This window comes from Herpailurus yagouaroundi, unplaced genomic scaffold, assembly GCF_014898765.1.
Source record: "Herpailurus yagouaroundi ecotype Mexico unplaced genomic scaffold, PumYag 100, whole genome shotgun sequence".
NCBI lineage: Eukaryota > Metazoa > Chordata > Mammalia > Carnivora > Felidae > Herpailurus > Herpailurus yagouaroundi.
Genome location: NW_024412391.1, coordinates 39,949,026 through 39,971,881, shown reverse-complemented (window position 1 = coordinate 39,971,881; position 22,856 = coordinate 39,949,026). Strand labels below are relative to the sequence as shown.

Sequence of the window (22,856 nt, the reverse complement as noted above, 5' to 3'; positions counted from 1 at the left end):
ATGGCCTCGATTGGGTAAAACACAATAGCAAAAACCAGAAGGCATTGAGGAAGGAAGTGACAGTGAATAATTTTTGGATAGGGCATTACAAGTGAATTTCATTTCATTATACTTTTCTATATTTTTTAAAATGAGTAAAGTCTGCATTTGCTTTCAGAAAAAAAAAATTTAAAAATACGTTTCAATGCACAGCAAACACAGCCACTTTGGATGAACATCACAGCCTCCTTTGTTAAAGTAATAATCCAGTGCAGTTACTATGCAGGAACAATACACAGAGGTGGCCCAGATAAGAGGGTGGGGTCTGTGTAATATCCTCTCCACCAGGAAAGTCCCTCTTAGTGGCTGGTTTGAAGGAGGTAGGCTCAGTGCCATCCTGTATGTAAACCACTAGTATGCCCACAAACAGGGGTAATGACTATTCCCTAGTCAGGCTCCTGATGTTCACTGCTGCAGAAAAAGAAAATATTGCCAGGTAGGCCTTTCAAGAGAAAAGAAAAGGAAAAAAAATCTGGAATTTGAAAACTGGCGTCACAGGATTGGACAACCATGCCATCATATCCAGAAGAAAACTGAACATATGGAAGCCAGCTTAATTCCATGAATACTGACATTTCTTATGCCCTGAGGAGCTTCTGATAACCATCCACCTCACCTCTCAAAAAAGATTATGAGATGTGATGCACTGTGTATATCTTCCAATGGGCAGGCAAAGGCACTTGGCACCTAGGTGTTATGTGGTGTTCGGAAGGATACAAAAGAGACAGATGGTTGAGTGAGTTTGGACAACCCCATATCTGGGACAGAACACAGACAACAGCAAGAAAACATTAAAAGAAAGAAAAAAAAGCATTTCAGTTTTCAAATTCCAACTGAGAGATGAACTCATTGTTTTTATTTGGTAATCGGAAGAACATACAAGTACTTATTCATTACTAGATGATGGGGGAAATTATACATCGACAGACTGTTGGCCTCATCCATGAAATAAAGATTTACAATAAACACATCTTTAATTTATTGAGAGCAGTTTAGCATTTCTGTTTTACATGAATCTTTATGAATTATTTTTGCATTTGGAGATGTGATGCTATGGCATTTGAATAGTTTGTTTTAGTACAAACCAGCATCATAGGGAACAAAACACTCTTCTTTAGAATGGATGACCATTCTCTTGCCCTACGATATACAAATGCAAATCACAACCAGCATTTTATCTGCTAGAAACATATTTTACATTATGGAAGTACATTCTATCACTGCCATAAAATAAAGACAAGTCCATGTTACCATCTTCCCTTTTGAAAGAGCATTCTCAGGACATATCCAGAAATCTCTTCCTTAACCCTCCAAAAAACTACTTATTTGGCATGATTTGGATGGAGGTTTGGGGTTTTGGTTCTGCATGCCTCCCTCTTTTGAGTCTTTTTAGACATTCTTGGTATTAATCTAGACATCTCCCACAAATCCAGCTGAACAGCAGCAAAATCTAAGGCTAAGGAGATGAGCTGAGTTATGCATTCACATATGGCCAGTGCCCATATCAGGAGAGGATCTACCCACAGTGAGGGCATGGCATCCTAAGGAGAAAAACCCTGTGAGAGCAAAGTGTGCTCTACACTGAGGGAAGATAACAGCATTACATCAGCCTCAAAGTGGTTCACCTTGCTTTGGGTAACTGGTTTCCCATGAGAATTTCCTTTTTCCTGCTTCCTTTCCCCAGTCTATTCCCTACTCCCCACCTACCTACCCCACCCTTGGCTCCCAACATTTCCTCATGTTAATTACATTGGAACAAGATGGGTTTATTCCGGGGGCCCCCCCCCCCACACCATTATTTTGTGTTTCCTTGTGCTTAAAGATACTACAAGCAGAATGGCTTGCCTGGACAGAGGCAAAATAAGGAATTTATGAAAGGTAGAAAAATGAGGGAAGAAAAGAAGGGAAAGGTAACAGAAAGGTATGAAAAAGGGAGAAGACACTTAAATTAGGTAGGGGAAGGAATCTGGCTGTACAGTGGGCACCGGAGCTGATAAAAACCTAACTGAGCTCTACAAATGAAAATAGCAAATATTTTTAAAAATTTTGTACAGCATATAAAATTGTATAAAAATATCATCAAAGCAAGAAAAAAGAAAAATGTATATTCTACAGTTCTATCTCTAGAATCAGTTACTAGACAATACTTATAGCTGTATATTTTTACTATATACCTAAGTATATCAGTGTGTGACTATATCTCTGTACTATCGCACATATAGCCATTCAAAGACAAGGACATTAGTATACAGATACCTACCCCAAGATAGATCATGACAGAGAAGTGAAGACTATACAACAATGTGCCTCCAGGGCAATCTTTTTAAAAGCCAATCCATAGCTACTGGGTTTTAATGGGTTTTATTATTTTTTTTTTAATTTTTTTTTTCAACGTTTATTTATTTTTGGGACAGAGAGAGACAGAGCATGAACGGGGGAGGGGCAGAGAGAGAGAGGGAGACACAGAATCGGAAACAGGCTCCAGGCTCTGAGCCATCAGCCCAGAGCCTGACGCAGGGCTCAAACTCACGGACCGCGAGATCGTGACCTGGCTGAAGTCGGACGCTTAACCGAGTGCGCCACCCAGGCGCCCCATAATGGGTTTTATTTTAAATGAATTATCCTGCACCATAACCTGACAGAGAAATGTTTCTGCAGGTTCAGAAGCCAGCTCCTATGAAGATACATGGGTGAAGTTCAGGGATCATGGCTGAAGCTGACCAACGCTGAGGGCCTCCATGATGGTACTGAATGGCCTGCTCCAGACAGCATTTACCTCCCAAGGGAGGGTGAGTAAGTGTGCCTTGAGTGAGCTGAAAGGGCCCACACACCACCCCCTGCTTCTTCTAGCTCAGTGGAAAGCAATGTGGGCTGGCACCAAGTTCATTTAATGAAGCCAGCCTTTGCCAGCGTTGAGTCACTTCCACTTGGGAACAGAAACCAGAATAAAGGTAAATTCATCTCAAATACATCTGAAATATTTCAATGGAAAATGGGTGAGATGGTGGTGGGGATTAGTTAAAATAACCAGGAACTAAGAATGTTTAAACTGACGTTCATGAATTTTCCAGTCCAGACCTTCCACCGTGTACTCACTCTTGTTTAGTGTAAAAACAAGGTGTTCTTTCAATGAAACAATTCTTGATTATGCAGCCTTTCCTGGGAAAGGACCTAGTCTTTTACAAATGTCTAATGAGAATACCCAGAGGACTACTTCCCATTTTTCTAACCTCTCTGAAGCCAAATTAACTTAACTCTGTCAAATGTCCTAGGTGGCTCTGTTACCATTCTAATTCTAGTGTCACCTCAATGCTCAGTGTCTTGACAAGAGGAAATCTTAAACAACTGAAATCTGGTCTTGGCAGGTAATGTGTCCCTGGTTCTCAGAGGGATGTTTCGTAGAAATATTGTGTTGTTCATTACATTTTTTTCATTAAGTTCATTTTCTAAGTGATAATGAGGCCTTTAACGATGGAGCACTGCTGATGAATCACAAGTATTACTTTCCATTTATTCATACATAAGATCCAATATAACATCGTTATCGCACCATTATGTTCCTTAATGTCCAACTTTATGTGGTTCAATGCTGTACCAACCGTAATATCAGCAGAGCAAAACTGGGCAAAGATTCCCCACCCTGCACATACAGAATCTCCTGTTTGCTCCCAGAGAGTCTATTTTGGATTTTAAATATTTCAACTTGGATTATAAATATAAATCCACTGGTATTTCATATAGATTGGTGTCATCATCCCTTTTAAAAGAACAATTTCAGAGAAATCCTGTTTTGTTTTATTTTTCTTAAATCCTAGAGCCATAGAGAAGTTTTTATTTTTTATTTTTTCACAAATTTGGCTCTGACAATTTCCCCCAAACTACTTGCAATTTCCTATCCCTTATGATAAGCTATTTGTGTCTCTAGGTTATGTTTGCATATACTTAGAAATTAAGCCTTTAGTGATATGCTTGGTATATAGGAGCTGCTGAATAAATGTTCAGGTAAATCTGAACTTTGTTTGCACTCACAGGCGGAGGGTGGAATGCAGCGGGACAGTTGTGTATGCACTTCTTGAAAGCTGACTGTGTGCCGGGCCCTGTGGGGACCCCCCTGCTGCTGCAACTCCTGATGGGATATGTGGGAATCTCAGAATCAGAACAAAGTTTCCAACTGGAAAAAAAAACAAAAAACAAAAAAAAACAAAAAAAAAACAAAAACGTTGCCTGGATTCTTTAAATCCCCTTTATTTGGGACATAATACTGCACACATAGGCTTTAATCTCAGAATCTTCTCTATCTCATTATGAGAAAAAGATTTAGTGCTTTTTTTTTTTTCTTGTTTTCCCCCATACTCCATGGGGGACATTATGAAATCATTTCTAACATATAAGTCTCTGCCCAATGGTTAGGAATAGAAGAAAATACATATTCTATCTATCTATCTATCTATCTATCTATCTATCATCTAAACAAAAGTGATCCATAACAGAAGTGATACTAAAAGACCAGTATTCTTACTCCCAAACTATGGATTATAAAATTGGTCTCCATCTTTTTGTCTACATTCTGTCTCGTCCTGTAATAATGTTGCTCTTTACTTTTCGCTTTTCAAATTTACTAAAGGCGTGGTTCCAAGTGGAAAATATAATACAATGGCTTTAGTTCAGCAAATGAAATAAACAGGTACACTCCATTGTTCTTTGGCTCTTAGGTGTTTAGATACTATTTTACTGTTTATGTATATCAGGTCCTTAATGGGATCCTGTCAGATGTTTTCAGTAGTTTTTAAAAGCTCCAAGAATGAAATGGATAATGGAAGAAAACCCATTTGGATTTAATGGGTTAGAAATGAGTCTCTTGCCTGCTGCCATAAGTTATTAGGGCTCATAACCTAAGAAAGGTTGGAGTGAATAAAAGATGGAACAAAGATCTCCCTATGGATGGATCATTATGCCATCAAAACATACCACATCATCAAAACCTGGATGTAGACAATTTGGTGACACAGGGACCCAAACGTTAGGGCCACCTGCACTGGAAAGCGTTCCACCCAGGGATATGTAGAAATTGTGTTTTGTCCATGGTGGAAGTGTCCCTACTGCTTTCTCCACACACTGGTCAATTCAGGTGTGTAAGCCCTTGCTTTCTATGTGACAGCCTAACACTAAGATGCCGTACTCCACGCAATGGAAGAATGTGTGTCCCTTATCACTGTTCTTTTGGAAGTTGTTTCAAGAGAACAAAAACACCACAGAGAATGAGCTAGAGCTTTGGAAATACTGACTTGTTTTATCAATGTTTTATCTACTCCAGTATCAATTTATACCACAATAATACATATATTTTTATTTTTAAAAAGTAGAATAATTTTGCATTTTTACTCAACGTCCCTTCAAAATACTTTTTCTGGATTTAAAAATGAGTTACATGGAGCTTTGTTTTTCCACACAGCAAATTCCAAGCAGAGTTCTCTACTGAAAGCAATTCTCTTCCCATTCTTTTTTAGCTAATTAATGACTCAAGGCAAATGAAAAACATTTCCATCTCTATAGGTGCTAGAAAAAATGGCTATATTCCTGTTTCTTTCTCAGATATTGTTTATTCTTTTGTTAAGAGTATAAAAAGGAAATTGTAAGCTTTCTATTTTGACTGGCTGCAAAGCTCTACATACAAAAATACAGAATAGAAATGAGGTAAAAGGCTCCAAGATGAAAGATTGGACATGCACTGGTTGGTTGTATTTCAGTCCTATACAAAACCGTATCACCTCAAAGAGCATAGTTTGCAAACTGATGTCCCATGGACTGAATGCAGGTCACAGGCATGCTTTTTTGGACCCACATAGTCTTTGGAAATTTCTGAACTCATTGCCAATATTTGAAAATTTGGAGAAAGTTTACATAAAATCCAAAGTATCTAGGATCCCCATTCCTACGCAACACTAATCCTGTAGCTGACTAATAATTGCCCCCTTTCGACAGCACACACCTCAACATACAAATGACTCCAATTCCTCACAGTCCCTCCTGTCCTTTCTGCCTCGCTACAGCCAACTGCCGTTGATCGCAAGAACATATTATATGGCTTGATCTACTCAATTACTTGACCTATCAGGCCTCTGCTTTGGATTTGTGACCACATTATTTACTGTGGTCACTGTTAGGAAAGCAGAGGGAACTACAGAAAAATATGTGTTATTACAATGCAAAATGTAAAGCTGACCAAAGAACTCTGTTTAAATGTCAGTACACAACTGTCATTCTATTCAGATCATTCTGTTGGGTAATATTTCAGAGAGGCAAGAGGCCCTGTAGACTACATACAGGGTCTCCTTTCTGTCTGAAGAAATAGCAACATTTTGCCTTAGGAATAGATTTTTAAAATGTTTTGGTGTTTTTAATGTAGAAATTAAATCTGCAATGGGGAATACGCCTAAGCCTACCTAGCTCTTTCTCTTCCTATTACTAATCCCACTCTATCACCAGTATGCTCATGGAGTTTCCCCTTGGGAAGGACTCAAAGATTCCTTTGTGAACCATAACCATTTTTAAGCATCAGTTTTATCCAAATCAAAGCATTTAGACCCACAACATTACACTTCACTTATACTCCACTGGATTCCATTTCGACCTGGATTCAGGAAGTGCATCTTTATCCTTTTTCCATGCTATCTATGTCCATGATTCTTACTTTTGATTTGTGCTAAATTGTCTCTTGTGTGATATTTTTAAAGACTCACTAAAATGAGAAGAATTATCTGACATATTTCCCTGATACTAATTCCCTTAGCACTTCCCTGAATAGAAAGAAGAGTGATCAAGTGAAACCATAAATATGCAAAAGAAGAGGGCCAGCCAGTGGTAAAAATTTCAGTAAGCACTTAGTTATGGATGATAACCAATGAAAGCAATGTGTTTCCAACCTAAACAGTATGGTCATTAGCTGAAACATTCAGGTTTATATTAATGAATGCAAAGATAAAGTACTTACAAATAAAGAGTCCTATAGTATAATCTCTTTTAAAAAAAGAATCTCATATATAAATGGAAAGACGAGCATAAGGACAATTTTTAAGTATGAAAGAAAGTTGGAGAAAAAGAATGTTCCTGACTCAGGAAAGGAACAACCAGAGACTGGAATCATCATCTTAGCTGTGATGGAGGGCCAGCACGGCTGTCTCCACCATCAGCAGCCAGTACAAAAATAACAATTTAAAGTAACAGCATCGACAGTAATAAGATGGCGATTACTGTGCATGTGACTTTTTCAGACCTCCCTCAGCATATCCAGGATGTCCATCCAGGCCAGACAGGTGCCTTGAAAGCCAGGGCATTGGCAAAGAATTCTGAGGAAGTCCCTTCATGTTTTGTTTCTGTTTGTGCAAAAATCTCGAGTTGTTTTATTTGCCCGGGGGAGGATTTCCCCAGAGTTCTTAGACCTCAAACCAGCTCCCAGAGAGCCATCTCTTGGAAGATGGCATGAGGCAAGGCCAAGTGTGGGGGACTTGTTTCTGAAAGTTGTACACCTTCCCCAGATATGGGTCTTTGTGAAGGAGAAGGAGAATGGAGAAGCTCAGCTAAAATGATGCAAGACATGGCAGCCTCTTTAATTGTATGTGAGGTGTGTTTTACTCTTCTGAATCTGAAAAAAAGAAAAAGAAAAAGAAAAGTGTCAATGCTGCCTTTCCCCCCTCCCCCACCTTCTCCACCCTCCAGGTCTGAGGAGAAGAAAAATCTAAGGAACAACAACAACAACAACAACAACAACAAAAAAAAAAAAAAAGAGATGAGAGAGAGAGAAGTATCAATTAAACATTTACATACTAGTCATTGCTGTCTCCTTTGTAGTACGGTTTGTTCTGTTCATAAAGGGAAACTCTCAGTGGAGAATTTTAAACACTGGTTACATTCAAAATCTTACCAGTTACTTTAAACTTGACTATCAAACATTTGGTTCCCTCAGTATGGATCTAAGATACTTTATTTTTGACCAAGATGACAGGGACTGCCTTGTTTGGCCAATATGCTTCAGGGGTCAGTGGGACTGAAAGGAATCAGATTCACTGAATCCCAGCCATTTCCATACCAAAAGCAATGTTCCCCTCTCAGAATTTTTGCCCTACCCTTAGAACCTTCCCAGAAAAGATTCAAAACAAGATGTGTCCCAGCTGAAATCATTGTGCAGATGGGCAAATCAACTGACTTCTCTATTGGGCCCAGAGTGAGGTGGTGGAGGAAGAAGACAAAGATGGAAACAGGACTAAATTAATGGAAACAGACAATGCTGGACTTTTTTTTTTTTTTCATTTGGCATACCCTACCCCTATGCACCCTCACTGGGCTTGAAAGGAAACTCTAAAAAGCAAGCAGACAAACCAAAACCATTATGTTATTGCTTCCCCTAAGTGGTGCATGGTCTGCCAGCCACCATGCCTTGTAGTTAGACAGGGTTCTCTCCTGTGCAGGACTCCAGGTGGGAGAGGAGTACAGTGGCTTAGGCTTTATGGATAACACCATCACCTACAGAAATGTCAGGAGTCAACAGTGGGTAAGGAACATTTCCTATTCAACTTTAAAGACTGAGATACTCTCCTAAATAAGACTTAGTTGAAATTAGACAGCAAACTAGTCGAGAAATAGGAGAGCCCTATCTGATCTATTGTAAATACTATCAACTCTCCATTTTCCAGGGGCCGTTGATCTAGCACTGCTGTTATTCCTCTTTCTTCATTCTGGTCCATTGTATGTTTACCTTCCATTAGCACCTTCACTTATTTGGGAGAAATAGTTCTGGCCAATCAGTTTACTCTGATACTAGCTAGCACTGTCAGTGAGGGAAGTTGCCAGTTGCCTCCCTGCAACCTGCCAGAGGAAAGGGGTGAAAAAAAAAGCTGAAATAAGGACCGAAAATTTCCCCCTTGATTCTAATTATCTATGCACAATTTGTTCTGTGTGGAAGTTGCAAGACAGGACCCCTCCTTAGGGCTCTGGCCCTGCCATTATCAGTTTGGGGGTCATATGTAATGAGACTCCTTTTAGACAGTCATCATAGCACTAACCATCTTAAGAGATGTCCCCAGGTCCTTAAATACAAAACCAAATTTTATAATGATGATATAAGTTTGAGTTTGAGTTTTTAATGAATGTTCAATTGGTTGGAAGAATGCTAGGGACAGACAGCTGGGGACTAGGACACCTGTTATACCCAGTGAGCCTCAATTAACCAACAGGGAAGTGATGCACATCTTATTTCATGCAGCCTGGGTTAGCAGTGGCCAGATGTCCAGTCTGCTGGGTTCCAGAGATGGAAAGAAGTCCATCTAGGGTCTAAGTGGAACCCACAGGCCTTTGACAGAAGACCTTTCTCCTTTTCTATTCATTGCTTATGAATGAGATGAGAAGTGGCTGGCTGTAAATCTCCGTCCTCCCCTCCACAGTCTTTATTTACCCCTCCCCTCCACAGGGATGGAGGGGAGGGGTAAATAAAGGAAATGTGGGTTTAAGCTGCACCTGTGTTCATTAAGTACAGCCAACAGAAAAAGAAAAAGAGACATATGCTCTGTAGCTGGGTCTGTGACCTGAATGACTGTCACAGCCTTCCTGAACACATGCTCTCTCTAAAGTAGTTTCTGTTTATGAATCTTTTAGGGCACTTACTGTAAGGTCCTTCATATCATAGCTATCTGCAAGAAGATGTTCTACCCAGACGATAGGCTCCTTGATGGCAGAGAATACATCATTTATCTTTGTAACTCTTTTTGCATATAGTACAATGCTTGACATATAGCACTTGCTCAACCAATTATTGTGTTTTTTTTTTTAAGTTTATTTATTTTGAGAGAGAGCATGATCAGGGGAGGGGGAAGGAGAGAGAGAAAAAGAATCCCAAGCAGGCCTGCACTATCAGTGCAGAGCCCAATGTGAAGCTCGAACTCACGAACTGTGAGATCACGACCTGAGCTGAAATCAAGAGTTGGACACTTAACCGACTGAGCCACCCAGGCACCCCAACAAATTATCATTTTTTAATTGAAAGTGAATTAAATAAGCATCAGGTGGATGGAATAGATGCAGAAGCATAGTGATGAGTAAGATTTTCCACCTTTTTGGAAATCTGGACTTTCATAGCATGAAGTAAAAACTAAAAAGAAAACCATAAATCCGTTTATTTTATATTTTATTCAATAGCAAGGTGTGATATGTCAAAAATGTATATTTCCTGGGGTGCCTGAGTGCCTCTGTCAGTTAAGCATCTGACTCTTGATTTTGGCTCAAGTCACGATCTCACGGTTCATGAGATTGAGCTCCACTTTGGGCTCTGCGCTGACAGTGTGTGGCCTGCTTGGGATTCTCTGTTTCCCTTTCTCTCTACTCCTTCCCTGCTATCTCTCTCTCAAAATAATAAACATTTTTTAAATATTTTAAAAAATATTTTAAAAAATATTTCCTTTGAAGAAATTGCCCCATTATGTAGACTCATCTCCCAGAGAAGGGACACCTGCTGTGTGGGCAGCTTTGACATGGTCTGGAAATCAGGCTTGCTCCTCACTCACTCCACACTTCCTCCCCTGAAATTTGAGTGCCTTATATTTGCTTTGTTGTGGTTTGGTTTTGTGTCTTTGTTTTCAATTTAAACTAAAATTGGATAAGCATTTTAAGCTAAAATTGGGTAAGACTACAGAGTATTATGAAAATAAGGTCCTGGAGACAAGATGTAAGTGACCCCTCTGTATTTAACTGAGATAAAGGATTATTTTTTGTTACAGGGTCTTTGAATTCCATTGATTACAAATCTATGTTGGCTTTTTGGAGGCTATGAAGAGCAGTTAAACCCACCCACCTTTTAATGATTGATAAACTGAAATGGAAAATATCTTCACCTAACTTGGGATGATTCAAGAAAATATCTAAGTAAGTGCCATCCATCCACCCACCCCTTCACCAAAGACTTTTCTTATGTCTCACAAAAGAGTAGCCATGGAGGCTCTGAATCCTGAAGACATGCTGTATGAACTCATAGAAACATACTTACTCTACAGAAATTAATAACAAAGAATGTTTCAGCAACTTCATTTGGAGAAAAAGGAGCTGGAAATGTAAAACAGTGTGGTCCTGTTTATTCCACCCTTCCCACGCTACTCCTCCTACAGGTAAGTGGAGATGCTGTATGAAGCCATTTGTTTTAAAGATAATTGTTTTAAGAAGAGGCTTAAATTTCGATGTAACATGGTTCGACTCTAAAAAATATGTTTATCTGTCATAATGTTTATTCCTAGATCATCTATGAGGCAGCCCTCACAGGAATCTGGCACCCGGCTTGAAAAACAACTGTAAACACTTTTCTTTTTCATTTTTCTTGGGTTTGATTTTTTACAGCCTGATTCAACTATCATCCAAGCTTAATGAAATAAGCTGAGTTGGCTGAGAAGAGAGTTGGGATTCAAACCACATTTTCAGGTTCCAGAAACTCTACCATAGCTGCCTCCCTATGGAGTCGACTTTCTACAAAAATGACAAAATGATACAGTAAGCAACGGAAAGAACAAGTGTAGTAAAACGTAACCCAATTTTACATGTCTAGTAGAATTTCTGTGGGGCTTATAAGTGGGTCCTGGTTTTGTTTTTTAATAATGAAGAAATGCTAAAAACCAACCAACCAACCAACCAAACAAACAAACAAACATTATTTTAAATACAGCTGTTAGAATTTATCCAGGCACAGATTTCACTGTTTTAGGTCATAAGTGTTATTTTATTTTTTTTTTAATTTTTTTTTCAACGTTTATTTATTTTTGGGACAGAGAGAGACAGAGCATGAACGGGGGAGGGGCAGAGAGAGAGGGAGACACAGAATCGGAAACAGGCTCCAGGCTCTGAGCCATCAGCCCAGAGCCCGACGCAGGGCTCGAACTCACGGACCGCGAGATCGTGACCTGGCTGAAGTCGGCCGCTTAACCGACTGCGCCACCCAGGCGCCCATAAGTGTTATTTTAAATGGTTATCACTAAATATCCAAAAGTATATATTACCTGCTTTCTCCTTGCCCCAAATGATAAGTGATAGGATTATAGTATGACTGTTCTAAGTTACTTTCATTGTATATAATACTAATGCTATAGCCCTGCTAAGACAGATGGGTAGATGGATGGACGACGGATGGATGGATGGATGGATGGATGGATGGAGAGATAAACAGACAAGAGTAAGTGTGTAAGTAAATTTATAGGACTATAACTTCCTGAAACCCTGCCTATACCTACATGATGATCTGTCAAAATTTACTCATTTGATCTAAATACACAGAATACGTACAAAAGATGGTGGTTCTTAGCTCTAACACTTGCCCGATTTTTTTTTCTTTCTTTTTGATCCATGGCATCTGAGCTATAAACTGAGAACAATGATGGTATTAAACTTTTATTCTGTAACTTTTCTGCCTTCTTTCCCACTTCATACAGCATGGTCTTTCTTTCCAAACTTAAAATTTGTGAATAACTCGCTCTCTTCTGTACCACACTGCCCAAGGTATTTTACTGCAGTTACTCTCTGTATTAAGAACTTAGTAGTTTAACATCTAAGGAAACAATGAAAACATTCAATTCTCCAACTGCTACAGAGCCTGGCCCACTCTGAAGAGGTAAGTGAACGTCAGGCACCAGCAGCCCCGACCACTCTTTGGTGCAGGTGAGGGTAGAGTTGCCTGTACACAAGAGTTTTGTTTCTGATCAGTCTTTGAATCTGCTATTTTTGAAGCCAAAAGAGACCAGAGACTGACCACAGAGACCAAGAAAGTCCTTCACAGAAAGTTAAATGAGGCTGGAATTTTATACCTGAAACATTATGACTGTTTTATGTTTTTCTCAATTTTATTAGTTTAGGAAAAGGAATATAAGTTTCAAAATAAGTGAAAGAAAAGTATTTTTTCTCAAGCTTTCACTATGGTTCCAGAATATAAGATAAAAATAGCATGTATTATAGAGGGCTAATTCTTACGAAGATACAGATGTCATCACTTGAAGATTGATGCCCTTCTGTGGAGAATGTTAAGTATAAATACAAAGAGGAAGCTTCAATACTTGGTTGATATTGCTTTTTTAATGGTTCTCCTAGAATGTGTGTGTCTAGAAAAGAAGTGGCATTAACAATGTAGACACTTGCTAGCTCCTGGCATTATTTCAAAGGAAGCTGTTATTTTAAAGAATTTTTATAATGTTAATAGAGTTTCTTTAGACAAATGCATTGTTACTTGTGTTTGTCTAATCTGTGTAGAATCTGACAGAATCTAATTTTTCTAGGGGGAAAACAGATAAATATTTATTTCATGAGTACTATGAAGTTACTTTTAAATCCTAAACATCAGTATTAAGGGAAAAGATTACATTTTCCACAGTTCCAAAATTATAATCCTTTCTGTCAAAATGGATTCCTTTAAAAATACAATGGTACATTAAGAGTGTAACGAAATGTCTAGAAGATAGAGTGAAACGATGAAAGCTTATATACCAGTAGTTCCAAGGGGAAAGTTGTTTAAAAAGATTAATTTTGTCATTACCAAAGAGTACATAATATACTTTCATTTGACATTTCTAGTATGTGGCTATTTGGTAAGAAACTGGAATCTAAATGGCTATGTAAAAAAAAAAAAAAAAAGCATGAATTGACTTCAGAAGTTTTCTTTAGTATAACACAACTTAATTATTTTAAACCCACCAATTTTACATCACAATATTTAGATAATATCGCATATATACACAACATACATATATTGTATATACATATATTTACAAAAGTTTAGGTATCTTATATGTATATACAGATATATATTTCACTTGCTGTTTTGATACTACAAATGTGAATTTTAAAAGCACAAAAATGTATAGGAGTAGTAGCATGTCACCTGCTCTTTTATAATCTACCATGAGGATATCTATTATACACTGCTCCTTAAAAAGCATAAAGATATTCACTAAACCCAAAAGTATATAAAAATACATTGGTTTGAAATAGATGTGTGTAACCAAAAGAGATAACTGCTCTGATTCACTGTGATTCATTGATCCTAGGACCATGTGTAAGTAAAAGGCTTTGTATTTCCATGTTCTCAAGAGTATAAGTCTATAGCGAAAAGGAGCAGATACATTTTTGAAGCCCACCCCATTTGGCCACTTCCTACCCACATATCCTGGATTGGTTAATAATTTTCACCGAAATCCATCCAAAAAACAATTATTTTGGGTTTCAGCATTGCTTAACTCACAGTAACTCTTGTTGGGTCAACCGACAGCACAGCTTCTAAAATTAACATGAAAATAACACTTAAGCACATCAACCAAAATGTTTAAACAACAAGGGGTGCCTGGGTGGCTCAGTGGGTTAAGCACTGGACTTCAGCTCAGGTCATCATCTCGCGGTTCGTGAGTTCAAGCCCTATATCGAGTGAGCCCCACCTCTCTCTCTCCTCTCTCTTTTCTTCTCTGCCCCTCATGTGATTCTCTCATTCTTCCTCTTTGCCCATCACTCACTTGTGCCCTCTCTCTCAAAAAAAAAAATGTTTAATCAACAAAACCCTTTAAATCTAACTAGTGAGATTTTATCCAGATGTGTGAGAATAACAGGCATCTAAAAAATAATATTGCAATTCTCTCCTCCATTTACCAACTTTCTGTAGTTTTCCTTTGACAGGGTCATTGGAGTGCAGCGTCTAGACACTTGGGTTATCACACTACTTGAGAAAATAAGAATGTAAAATGTTTTGAAAAACAAATATTTCACGGCCCTTCTTGCTAAACCATACCACTTACTTATTATTCATGCTCCACATGTTAATACATACACGTAAATTTGTTACATAAATGGGTCACAGGAGTTTTCATGGACAAACGGCTAAGGGAAATGGGATATTAATCAGAACATGTGTTGTTATGATGACTTATCTTGACTGGGACCCAGGGCACTCCAGATGTTTGGTCCCTGTACACTTATGGAAAATAACTCACAAGGATGCTGTATTTTCACATTGAAGGAAATTTCTTTATTAAAGAAACAGGCCTACTTTTTGTCAATACATAAAAGGCTACAGTGCAGTCTCTTCCCAGAACTAAGAAAAAAAAATGTTATCCTCTGAGAAGGAAAAAAGTAAAAAAAAAAAAAAACCCAAAGGATGTGATTAACTATTTGTAGAAACTACCTTAAGGCAGCGGCGGTTGACCTCAGTGGCATGATCAACAGCAAGGTGTACTGCAAATCATTCATTCCTAAAAGCAGTTAAATACTGCAGTTCTACAGGTTTTGTTTTTAAAGCAAATTAGAAAGGATTCAAGTTTATGGTTTTGGTAGCACTATCTTGAACGTGAGAGAAAAGGACAGGGTAAGGTAATAGCTAATGTTATTGGAACTGTTCACCATCTTGGCCTTTTTTTATCCACCACAGTTCATGATCTGAGCATAACTCTGGATGTATAAAGTTTATGAAATGTGGTAGGCTATTGTGGGGAATAAAAAACAATGTGAAAGAAAAATAGACATCTGCCTTAAAAACAAAGAAGATTCCTCAATATTAGACGAATGGAGAAAGAAAATGTGGCATATATATATAGGTATATATATATATATGTGTATATATATATATATATATATATATATATACTTTACACATATCAAGAGGTATGCTTGTGCCTTTAGTGTTAAGCGTCTGACTCTAAATTTCAACTCAGGTCGTGATCTTGCAGTTCGTAAATTCAAGCCCCACAATGGGCTCCACACTAGCAGTGTGGAGCCTGCTTGGGATTCTCTCTTACTCTCTCTCTGCCCCACTGCAGCTGACTCTTCTCTTTCTCTGTCAGAGTTAAATAAGAACTTCAAAAAAAAAAAAAAAAAAAGATAGCTCTTACATACAGAACAAAATTAATGAAAATCCAGAAAGCAGATTTCACTTCAAGAATTCTATGTCAAGAATTTTCAAGATTCCATAGTCTCTTCTATTACTCAATTGTCTTATTTGTAGCTTCTGCAATACAAATTGGGAGAGAAGTTGAATTAAGATGGCCATTAAGACCACTGCCCTCCAAGAGTTGTGAACCCATTAGAATTCTGAATAAAATTATATTAACAAGCTGCTTAGAAACAAACCAATCTGTCAAAAATTGAGGGAAATACTAAATGAATACAAATGCCTGTAAAGTCCCCTATGGCTAGCATATATGGGATTGATTCAAATATGAGTGTACTGAAGATAAGAAAATGTATTCAATTGTTTCTAAAGCTCTGCATGGGCCAAGGCACAGCCAGCATCAGCTACAAGTGATAATAAGATGCCCTGTGAGAAGAAAAGCATAGACGGGAACAATGAGGCAATAAAATGAGGCAGCGACCACAAGCTACAGCTTCTTTATTCTGGGTTATAAAGACAACCTAACAACCACTGTCCTGAGTAGTGTGGGAAAAATATTTGAACAAAGAATGAAGTGAGCATGATTCCCTGAGATGAGAATACTGAGGTCCAGGTATCTATGCAGATTCTAAAACTGGCCTCAACAAATGCATGCCTCCTGAATAATGATATATGTGCCAGTGTGTTTTTGCTCCTCAAATTTCTTAATATGAACTTAAGTCAAAAACTATCCCTGTTGTAAAGACAGACATGTGTCTCAGTTCTCCACGCACCCTGCTGTTTGTCTGTTTCCTCCCTAGATTTACAGAGAAGGGCACACCTCCAGGCCTGTACAGGCCCCATCTATCTCTCACTACCAGCTCCACTGCAAAGCACATCCCATCCTTAAAGCAACTAACAAAAAAATTCCAATTTTAGCTAAAAGATAAGAACATCAAGTACAACTCAAGTGTATAGGTTCAGACTCTAGCCTTCCTCTGACTTATTAATAATTTGGTGCATCTATTATAATAGAACAAAACACAACTAACAAAGTCAAAGTCATCCATTCCATTTATTTACCCACTTCCAAACTACTTTGATAGGATCACTAGATAGAAAACAGGAAAAACACATGCATTTCTTCAGTTGACTCTTGTGAGCCCAGCAGCAAGTCAAGGTCATGAGACACCAGACTTGTGAAGAATCAAATCACAGGCAAATTGCTTTAATGTACACAACAAACTTTTTAATCACAAGTAGTAGTTCTACAAAAACAAACAGGAATATTGGCTCTATTGCCTTTTATATTTTCTGCACTGAGATCATAAAGAGAATATGAACAACCTAAGAAATATGCAAAGAACATGGCTATAAGGCAATGAGCTGACAAAGTTGTGTCCTGACCGGCAAAGTGAAGTAGAGAGCTAAGAAATTATTAGGTGAATATAATATACAAGTGTAAAACCATCTCCCGACATAGAAGTTTTGTTTTGTTTCCTATCAATATGGTTTTTAATTTGGTTTTTAATTTACATTTCCTACTGGTGTCTATGATCTCCTAGTGTACTTATTTGCTAGATGTACATCTCTTCTTGTGAAATGTTTAGATCTTTTGCATGTTTTTCATTAAGTTATTTATTTTCTTATTATTGAACTTTGAAGTTTCTTTATATATTTTGGTACAACTCCCTTTAACACATAGAGGCTTTGCAAATATTCTCCCTCCGTCTGTGGGCCATCTTTTCATTCTCTTAATAGAGGCTTCTGAAGAGCAGAAGTTTTTAATTTTGATAAAGTATAATTTATCAATTTGTTCTTTTATGGTTTGTACTTTTGTTGTCACCCCAGGAAATCTTCGCCTAACCTGAGATCACAGAGTTTCTCCTGTTTTTTTAACCATAAGTTTTACAGTTTTATATTTTAAATTTGGGTTTATGATCTATTTTAAATTAATGTTTGCATATGATGTGAAATATAGGAGATAATTACTTTGCATATGAATATATAATTGTTCCATCACCATTTGTTAATGACTACCTTTCTCCATGGAGAAATAATAAGTTGTCCATATACATGTGGATCTATTTCTGGACTCTCTAGTCTATTCTATTCACACATTTGTCTATCTTGATGCTAATACTATGCTGCCTTAATTACTATAGCTTTATTGTAAGTCTTGAAACAAGGTCTAACTTTTTAGTCCTTCAACGTTTCCCTTCTTTTTCCAAGTTGCTTTGTCTACTTTGGCTGTTTTGCATTTTCCATGTAAATTTTAGAATTGGCTTGTCAATTTCTACCAAACAAACAAACAAACAAACAAACAAAAACCTGCTAGCACTTTAATTGGGATTGCATTAATCTGTAAACAATTTGGAGAGGACTTACATTTCCACTATCTCTAGAAAACCCCCCAGTATATGGAACTAAAGAGTACACATCTAAATAGCTCTTAAATAAATGTAGAAATCAGAATGGAAATTATAAAGTATTTAGAACTAAATGTGAATACAAATGCAACATGTAAAACTTTATGGCATACTACTAAAGTGGTACCTGAAGAGAAATTTATAGCACTTAATGCCTACGTTACAGATAAAAAAAAGATCTCAAATCAGTGACATTAATTTCCACCTTAAGAAACTAGAAAATAAGGCAAACTCAACCCAAAAGTAAGCAGAAGAAAAAAATAATAAAGATAAGAAATCAATGAAATAAAAACAGAATAACAATGGGGAATATTAGTGACAATAATTAGTAAAACTTATCCTCTAGCCAGACTGGTCTGGGAAAAAAGAGAAAAATAAACAAATTACCAATATAAAATAAATAGATTATGTCATTACATATTCCACAAATATTAAAAAAGATAATAAAATAACATAAATACACCTATTTAATTTCACTATGACCTGTAAACATACTTTGCATGACTTGGATCCTTTTCAATTTATTCGGACTTGTTTTATAACTCACAATCTGGTCTATATTGATAAATGTTCTGTGTTCACTTGAAAAGAATGTGTATTCTCTATTGTTGGGTGTTCTATGGATGCCAATTAGGTAAAGTTTGTTGGTAGTGTTGCTCAAATCTCCCTTTCCTTGCTGATTCTATATCTATTTATTCTATCAATAATTGAGAGAGGAATAGTAATGTCTGTAAATAAAATTATAGATTAAAATTTTTTTGCAGTTCATTTTATGTATTTTAGTGCATAGGTATAAAGGATTATAACATCCTCCTGATAAATGGACAACTTTATCATGCAATGAACTTCTTGATCTCTTATGATAATGTTCGCAAGAAATCTACTTTGTCAGGGGCACCCAGGTGGCTCAGTGGGTTGAGTGTCCGACTTTGGCCCAGGTCACGATCTTGCAGTTTGTGAGTTCAAGCCCCACATCGGGCTTGCTTCTGTCAACATATCAGTGCAGAGCCTGCTTCAGATCTTCTGCTCCCCTCTCTCTGCCCCTCTCCTGCTTGCACTCTCTTAAAAACAAATTTTTTAGGGGGTGCCTGGGTGGCTCAGTCAGTTAAGCATCTGACTTCAGCTCAGGTCATGATCTTATGGTTCAGGAGTTCAAGCCCCGCATCGGGCTGTGTGCTGACAGCTCAGAGCCCGGAGCCTGCTTCAGATTCTGTGCCTCCCTGTCTCTCTGCTCCTTCCCCACTCATGCCCTGTCTCTGTATATCAAAAATAAATAAACATTAAAATTTTTTTAAATAAATTTTTTTTAAAAATCTGTTTTGTAAGATATTAATGCAGCTATTCAATTTTATTTATTTATTTTTTTTTTAGTGTTAGCTTGGTATACCAATTTCCATCGTTTTACCTTTGGGATATTTTGTCTTTTTTATATAAAGACAGAATATAATTGGGTCTTAGAATCTGAAAATCTCTGCCTTTTTATTGGGGTGCATAGGCCATTCACATTTAATGTCATACCTGATAATCAGCTTAGTTTTAAGTCTATGATCTTGCTATTTGTTTTCTATTCATTTCATATGTTCTTTGTTCCCTTCTTACAGTTTTTTTTTACCTTCTCCTGGATTAAATATTTTTATGATTCCATTTTATCTCTTTTGTTGGCTTACTATCTATATGTCTTTGTTTTGTTATTTTAATTGCTTTACAGTTTATAGTATATCTTTTAATTTATCTCAATCTACCTTCAAATGATATTACATCACTTCATGTATATTAGAACTTCACAATAGTATACTTCCATTTCTCCCTTCCCAGCTTTTTATGCTATTGTTGTCATACATTTCATTTGTATATGTTATATATCAAAGGTGTTATTATTATTTTGATTATTTTGTTCAAATAGTCAACGATCTTTAAGAGCTTGAAATGATATGAAAAAATCTTGTATATTTATCTGTCTAGTTACCATTTTTTGTGTACCTCATTCTTTTGTTCAGGCTCATATTTGTAACTGACATAGTTATCCTACTGCCTCTCATTAACATTTCTTATAGTGTGGGTCTACTGGTGAATTCTTTCAGCTTTTATACATGAAAGGTATTTTTGCTGGTTTTAGAATTCTTAGTTGAATTCTTTTTTTCTGTCAGCATGTTAAAGACATTGCTCCACTGTCTTCTCACTTGCATTGTTTCTGATAAGAAATCTATAGTTATTCTTACCGTTGTTCAATTGTACATGAGTTTTTTATTCCGCTACCTATTTTTTTTTTAATTTTCTCTTCATTACTGCTTTTGAATAATTTGATTATGACATGTTTTGGTGTAATTTTCTTCATACTTTTTTGTGCTTGGGCTTTACCAAGCTTCTTGAGTCTGTGGATTTATAGTTTTCATCATTTGGCAAAATTTTGGCCATTACTTCACCAAATATTTTTTTTTCCCTCCTTTCTCTATTCTTTATGTTAGGGACTCTAGTTACACATATATTAGGCTGTTGAAGATGTCCTACAATTCACTGATGCTCTTTACAATTTTTTTGTTGTCTCATTTTGGATAGTTTTTCACTAGTCTTTTCTTCTATAATGTCTAATCTCATGCATTGTATTTATTACTAATCTCATCCAATGTTATTTGGCCAATACCATCCAGTGTGTTTTCCACATCATACATTGTAGTGTTCATCTCTAGAAGTTTGATTTTGCCTTCTTTATATCTCCCATGTCTCTAGTCAACTTCCATACATATGGGCTTTAGTTATAAGAACAGCTTTAATGGTCTTGTCTGCTATTGTAACTTGTTTCAGTTCTGGGTTGGTTCCAATTGTTTCTGTCTCTCTCATATTTTCTTGCTTCTTTGCATGTCTAATAATTTTTTATTGGATATTGGACATTGTGGATTTTACCTTTTGGGTACTGTATATTTTTATATTCCTATATATATCCATAAACTTTACTCTGGGATGCAGTAATTTGAAAACACTTTGATTCTTTTATGTCTTATTTTCAAGGCTTGTTAGGTGAGACCAAATCATCATTTAGCCTACAGCTAATTACTCCCCTACTAATAAAACAAGACAATTAGGAGTATTCTACTCAAATCCCTTTAAATTATGAGATATTCAAGGCTGGCTAGTGGGAATGGGCACTTTTCCCGCATTATATGAAGTATGAACATCAGGACCATTCCCTCTAATCCTTAAGTTGAATGGTTCTTTCCTGATCTCAGGTACCTTCCTATCTTTATTGGTCAATCAGTACCTTGATGTATACTGTTTAGACCTCTGGAGCTCTATATCTCTACAGCTCTCTCCTCTCTGGTACTTTATCTTGTTAACTTTAGCCACCATGGCTCTCCCTGGATCCTTTATTCAACTCTTCAACTCAAGGAATCCATCACATCTGCCAGGGTTCCCCCTCCTTATTCTGCCTGGAAACCCTCTCAGGAGTAAGTTGGAACAATCATAGGGTTTATTTCATTTGTTTCCTATTTCTTGGAGATCACTGTTCTTCATTTCTTGATGTCCAGTGTCTTGAAAACATATTCTTCCATAGAAGTTGTCTTTTATTATTATTATTGTTATTATTATTATTATTATTTCAGGTGAAAGGGTAAATCTAATTCTTATTAGTCCTCTTTGGCAGAAGCAGAGGTCCATAGATAGTCTTTGTCCACACTTCTCACTCTACACAATTGATTTTTAAATTTCATGAACACCTTTAAACATTCCAATTTCTAGAACATTCAGTGAAGGAGAAATTCCTGCTGAACTCCTTTTCTGGAATTTGGCAAATAACCCTATAGGGCCCAATTATAATCAATCTTTTGAGAGACACAAATGGTGGCTATCTCTTATATCTCTGTTAATGTAATCAGACAAAGTTAAGGGCAAGTTCATATTTCTGGGCAACTATAAAAAATTATGGCAGGCCCAAGAGGCTGTTTCAAACATGACTAAAAACACACTGAAAATCATTCATTCATTTGCATCCTACTCTTCTAGTGACCCTGTAAAGTTTAGGCCCTGAGAGAATCTTGGCTCAGAGGCCCAGATCTTTTTATGTTAGCACATTTCTCCCTTAGGGTAAACAAGGTATTTTCAAAGAACATTCATTCTTTGAAGTCAGTTTGAAAATTAGTGCTGCAGGATTCTAAATAGTACCTCAGCAGCCTGACAGAGATAATGTACAACTGCAATGTGTTCACTGTGCCAGGATGTAATTTACTCTTTCAGCACACACCCCTTCCTTCTGTGTGTGCCTCAGCTCAAAGCGTATGGGATTAACCAACTGTGGTCCAGTTTTTATCAGGTTTCTTTCTGAATGCGTACAATGTTGAAACTTCAAACCACAGTGAGTTTGATCATACTGGGCACTGAATTGTGCTTGGATACTTCTTCTCAACAATTAGAGCTGTCACCACCGGTTCCCAGGGGTTATATGAGGGGTAGGGGCATTAAAAATAGTTAAATTGACTCCCTCTGGTCATCAAATGTAATAGGATCTATTAAAAAGAAATGTTCAA

General features: G+C 37.1%; 1 protein-coding gene across 6 annotated transcripts in view; it reads right to left on the bottom strand.

Moving 5' to 3' along the window:
- PDE1C (phosphodiesterase 1C) overlaps positions 1–22,856 on the bottom strand; it is a 511,032-nt gene that overhangs the window by 26,580 nt on the left and 461,596 nt on the right. Inside the window, exon 18 of one of the 6 annotated variants that reach the window (XM_040472314.1) lies at positions 4,269–7,681. The exons of the other annotated variants lie outside the window; for them this stretch is intronic. Coding sequence (XP_040328248.1) covers positions 7,668–7,681 — 14 coding nt within the window. The 3' untranslated portion in view covers positions 4,269–7,667. Of the gene's footprint in view, positions 1–4,268; positions 7,682–22,856 lie in introns of those variants that run through there. 6 annotated transcript variants of the gene reach the window in all.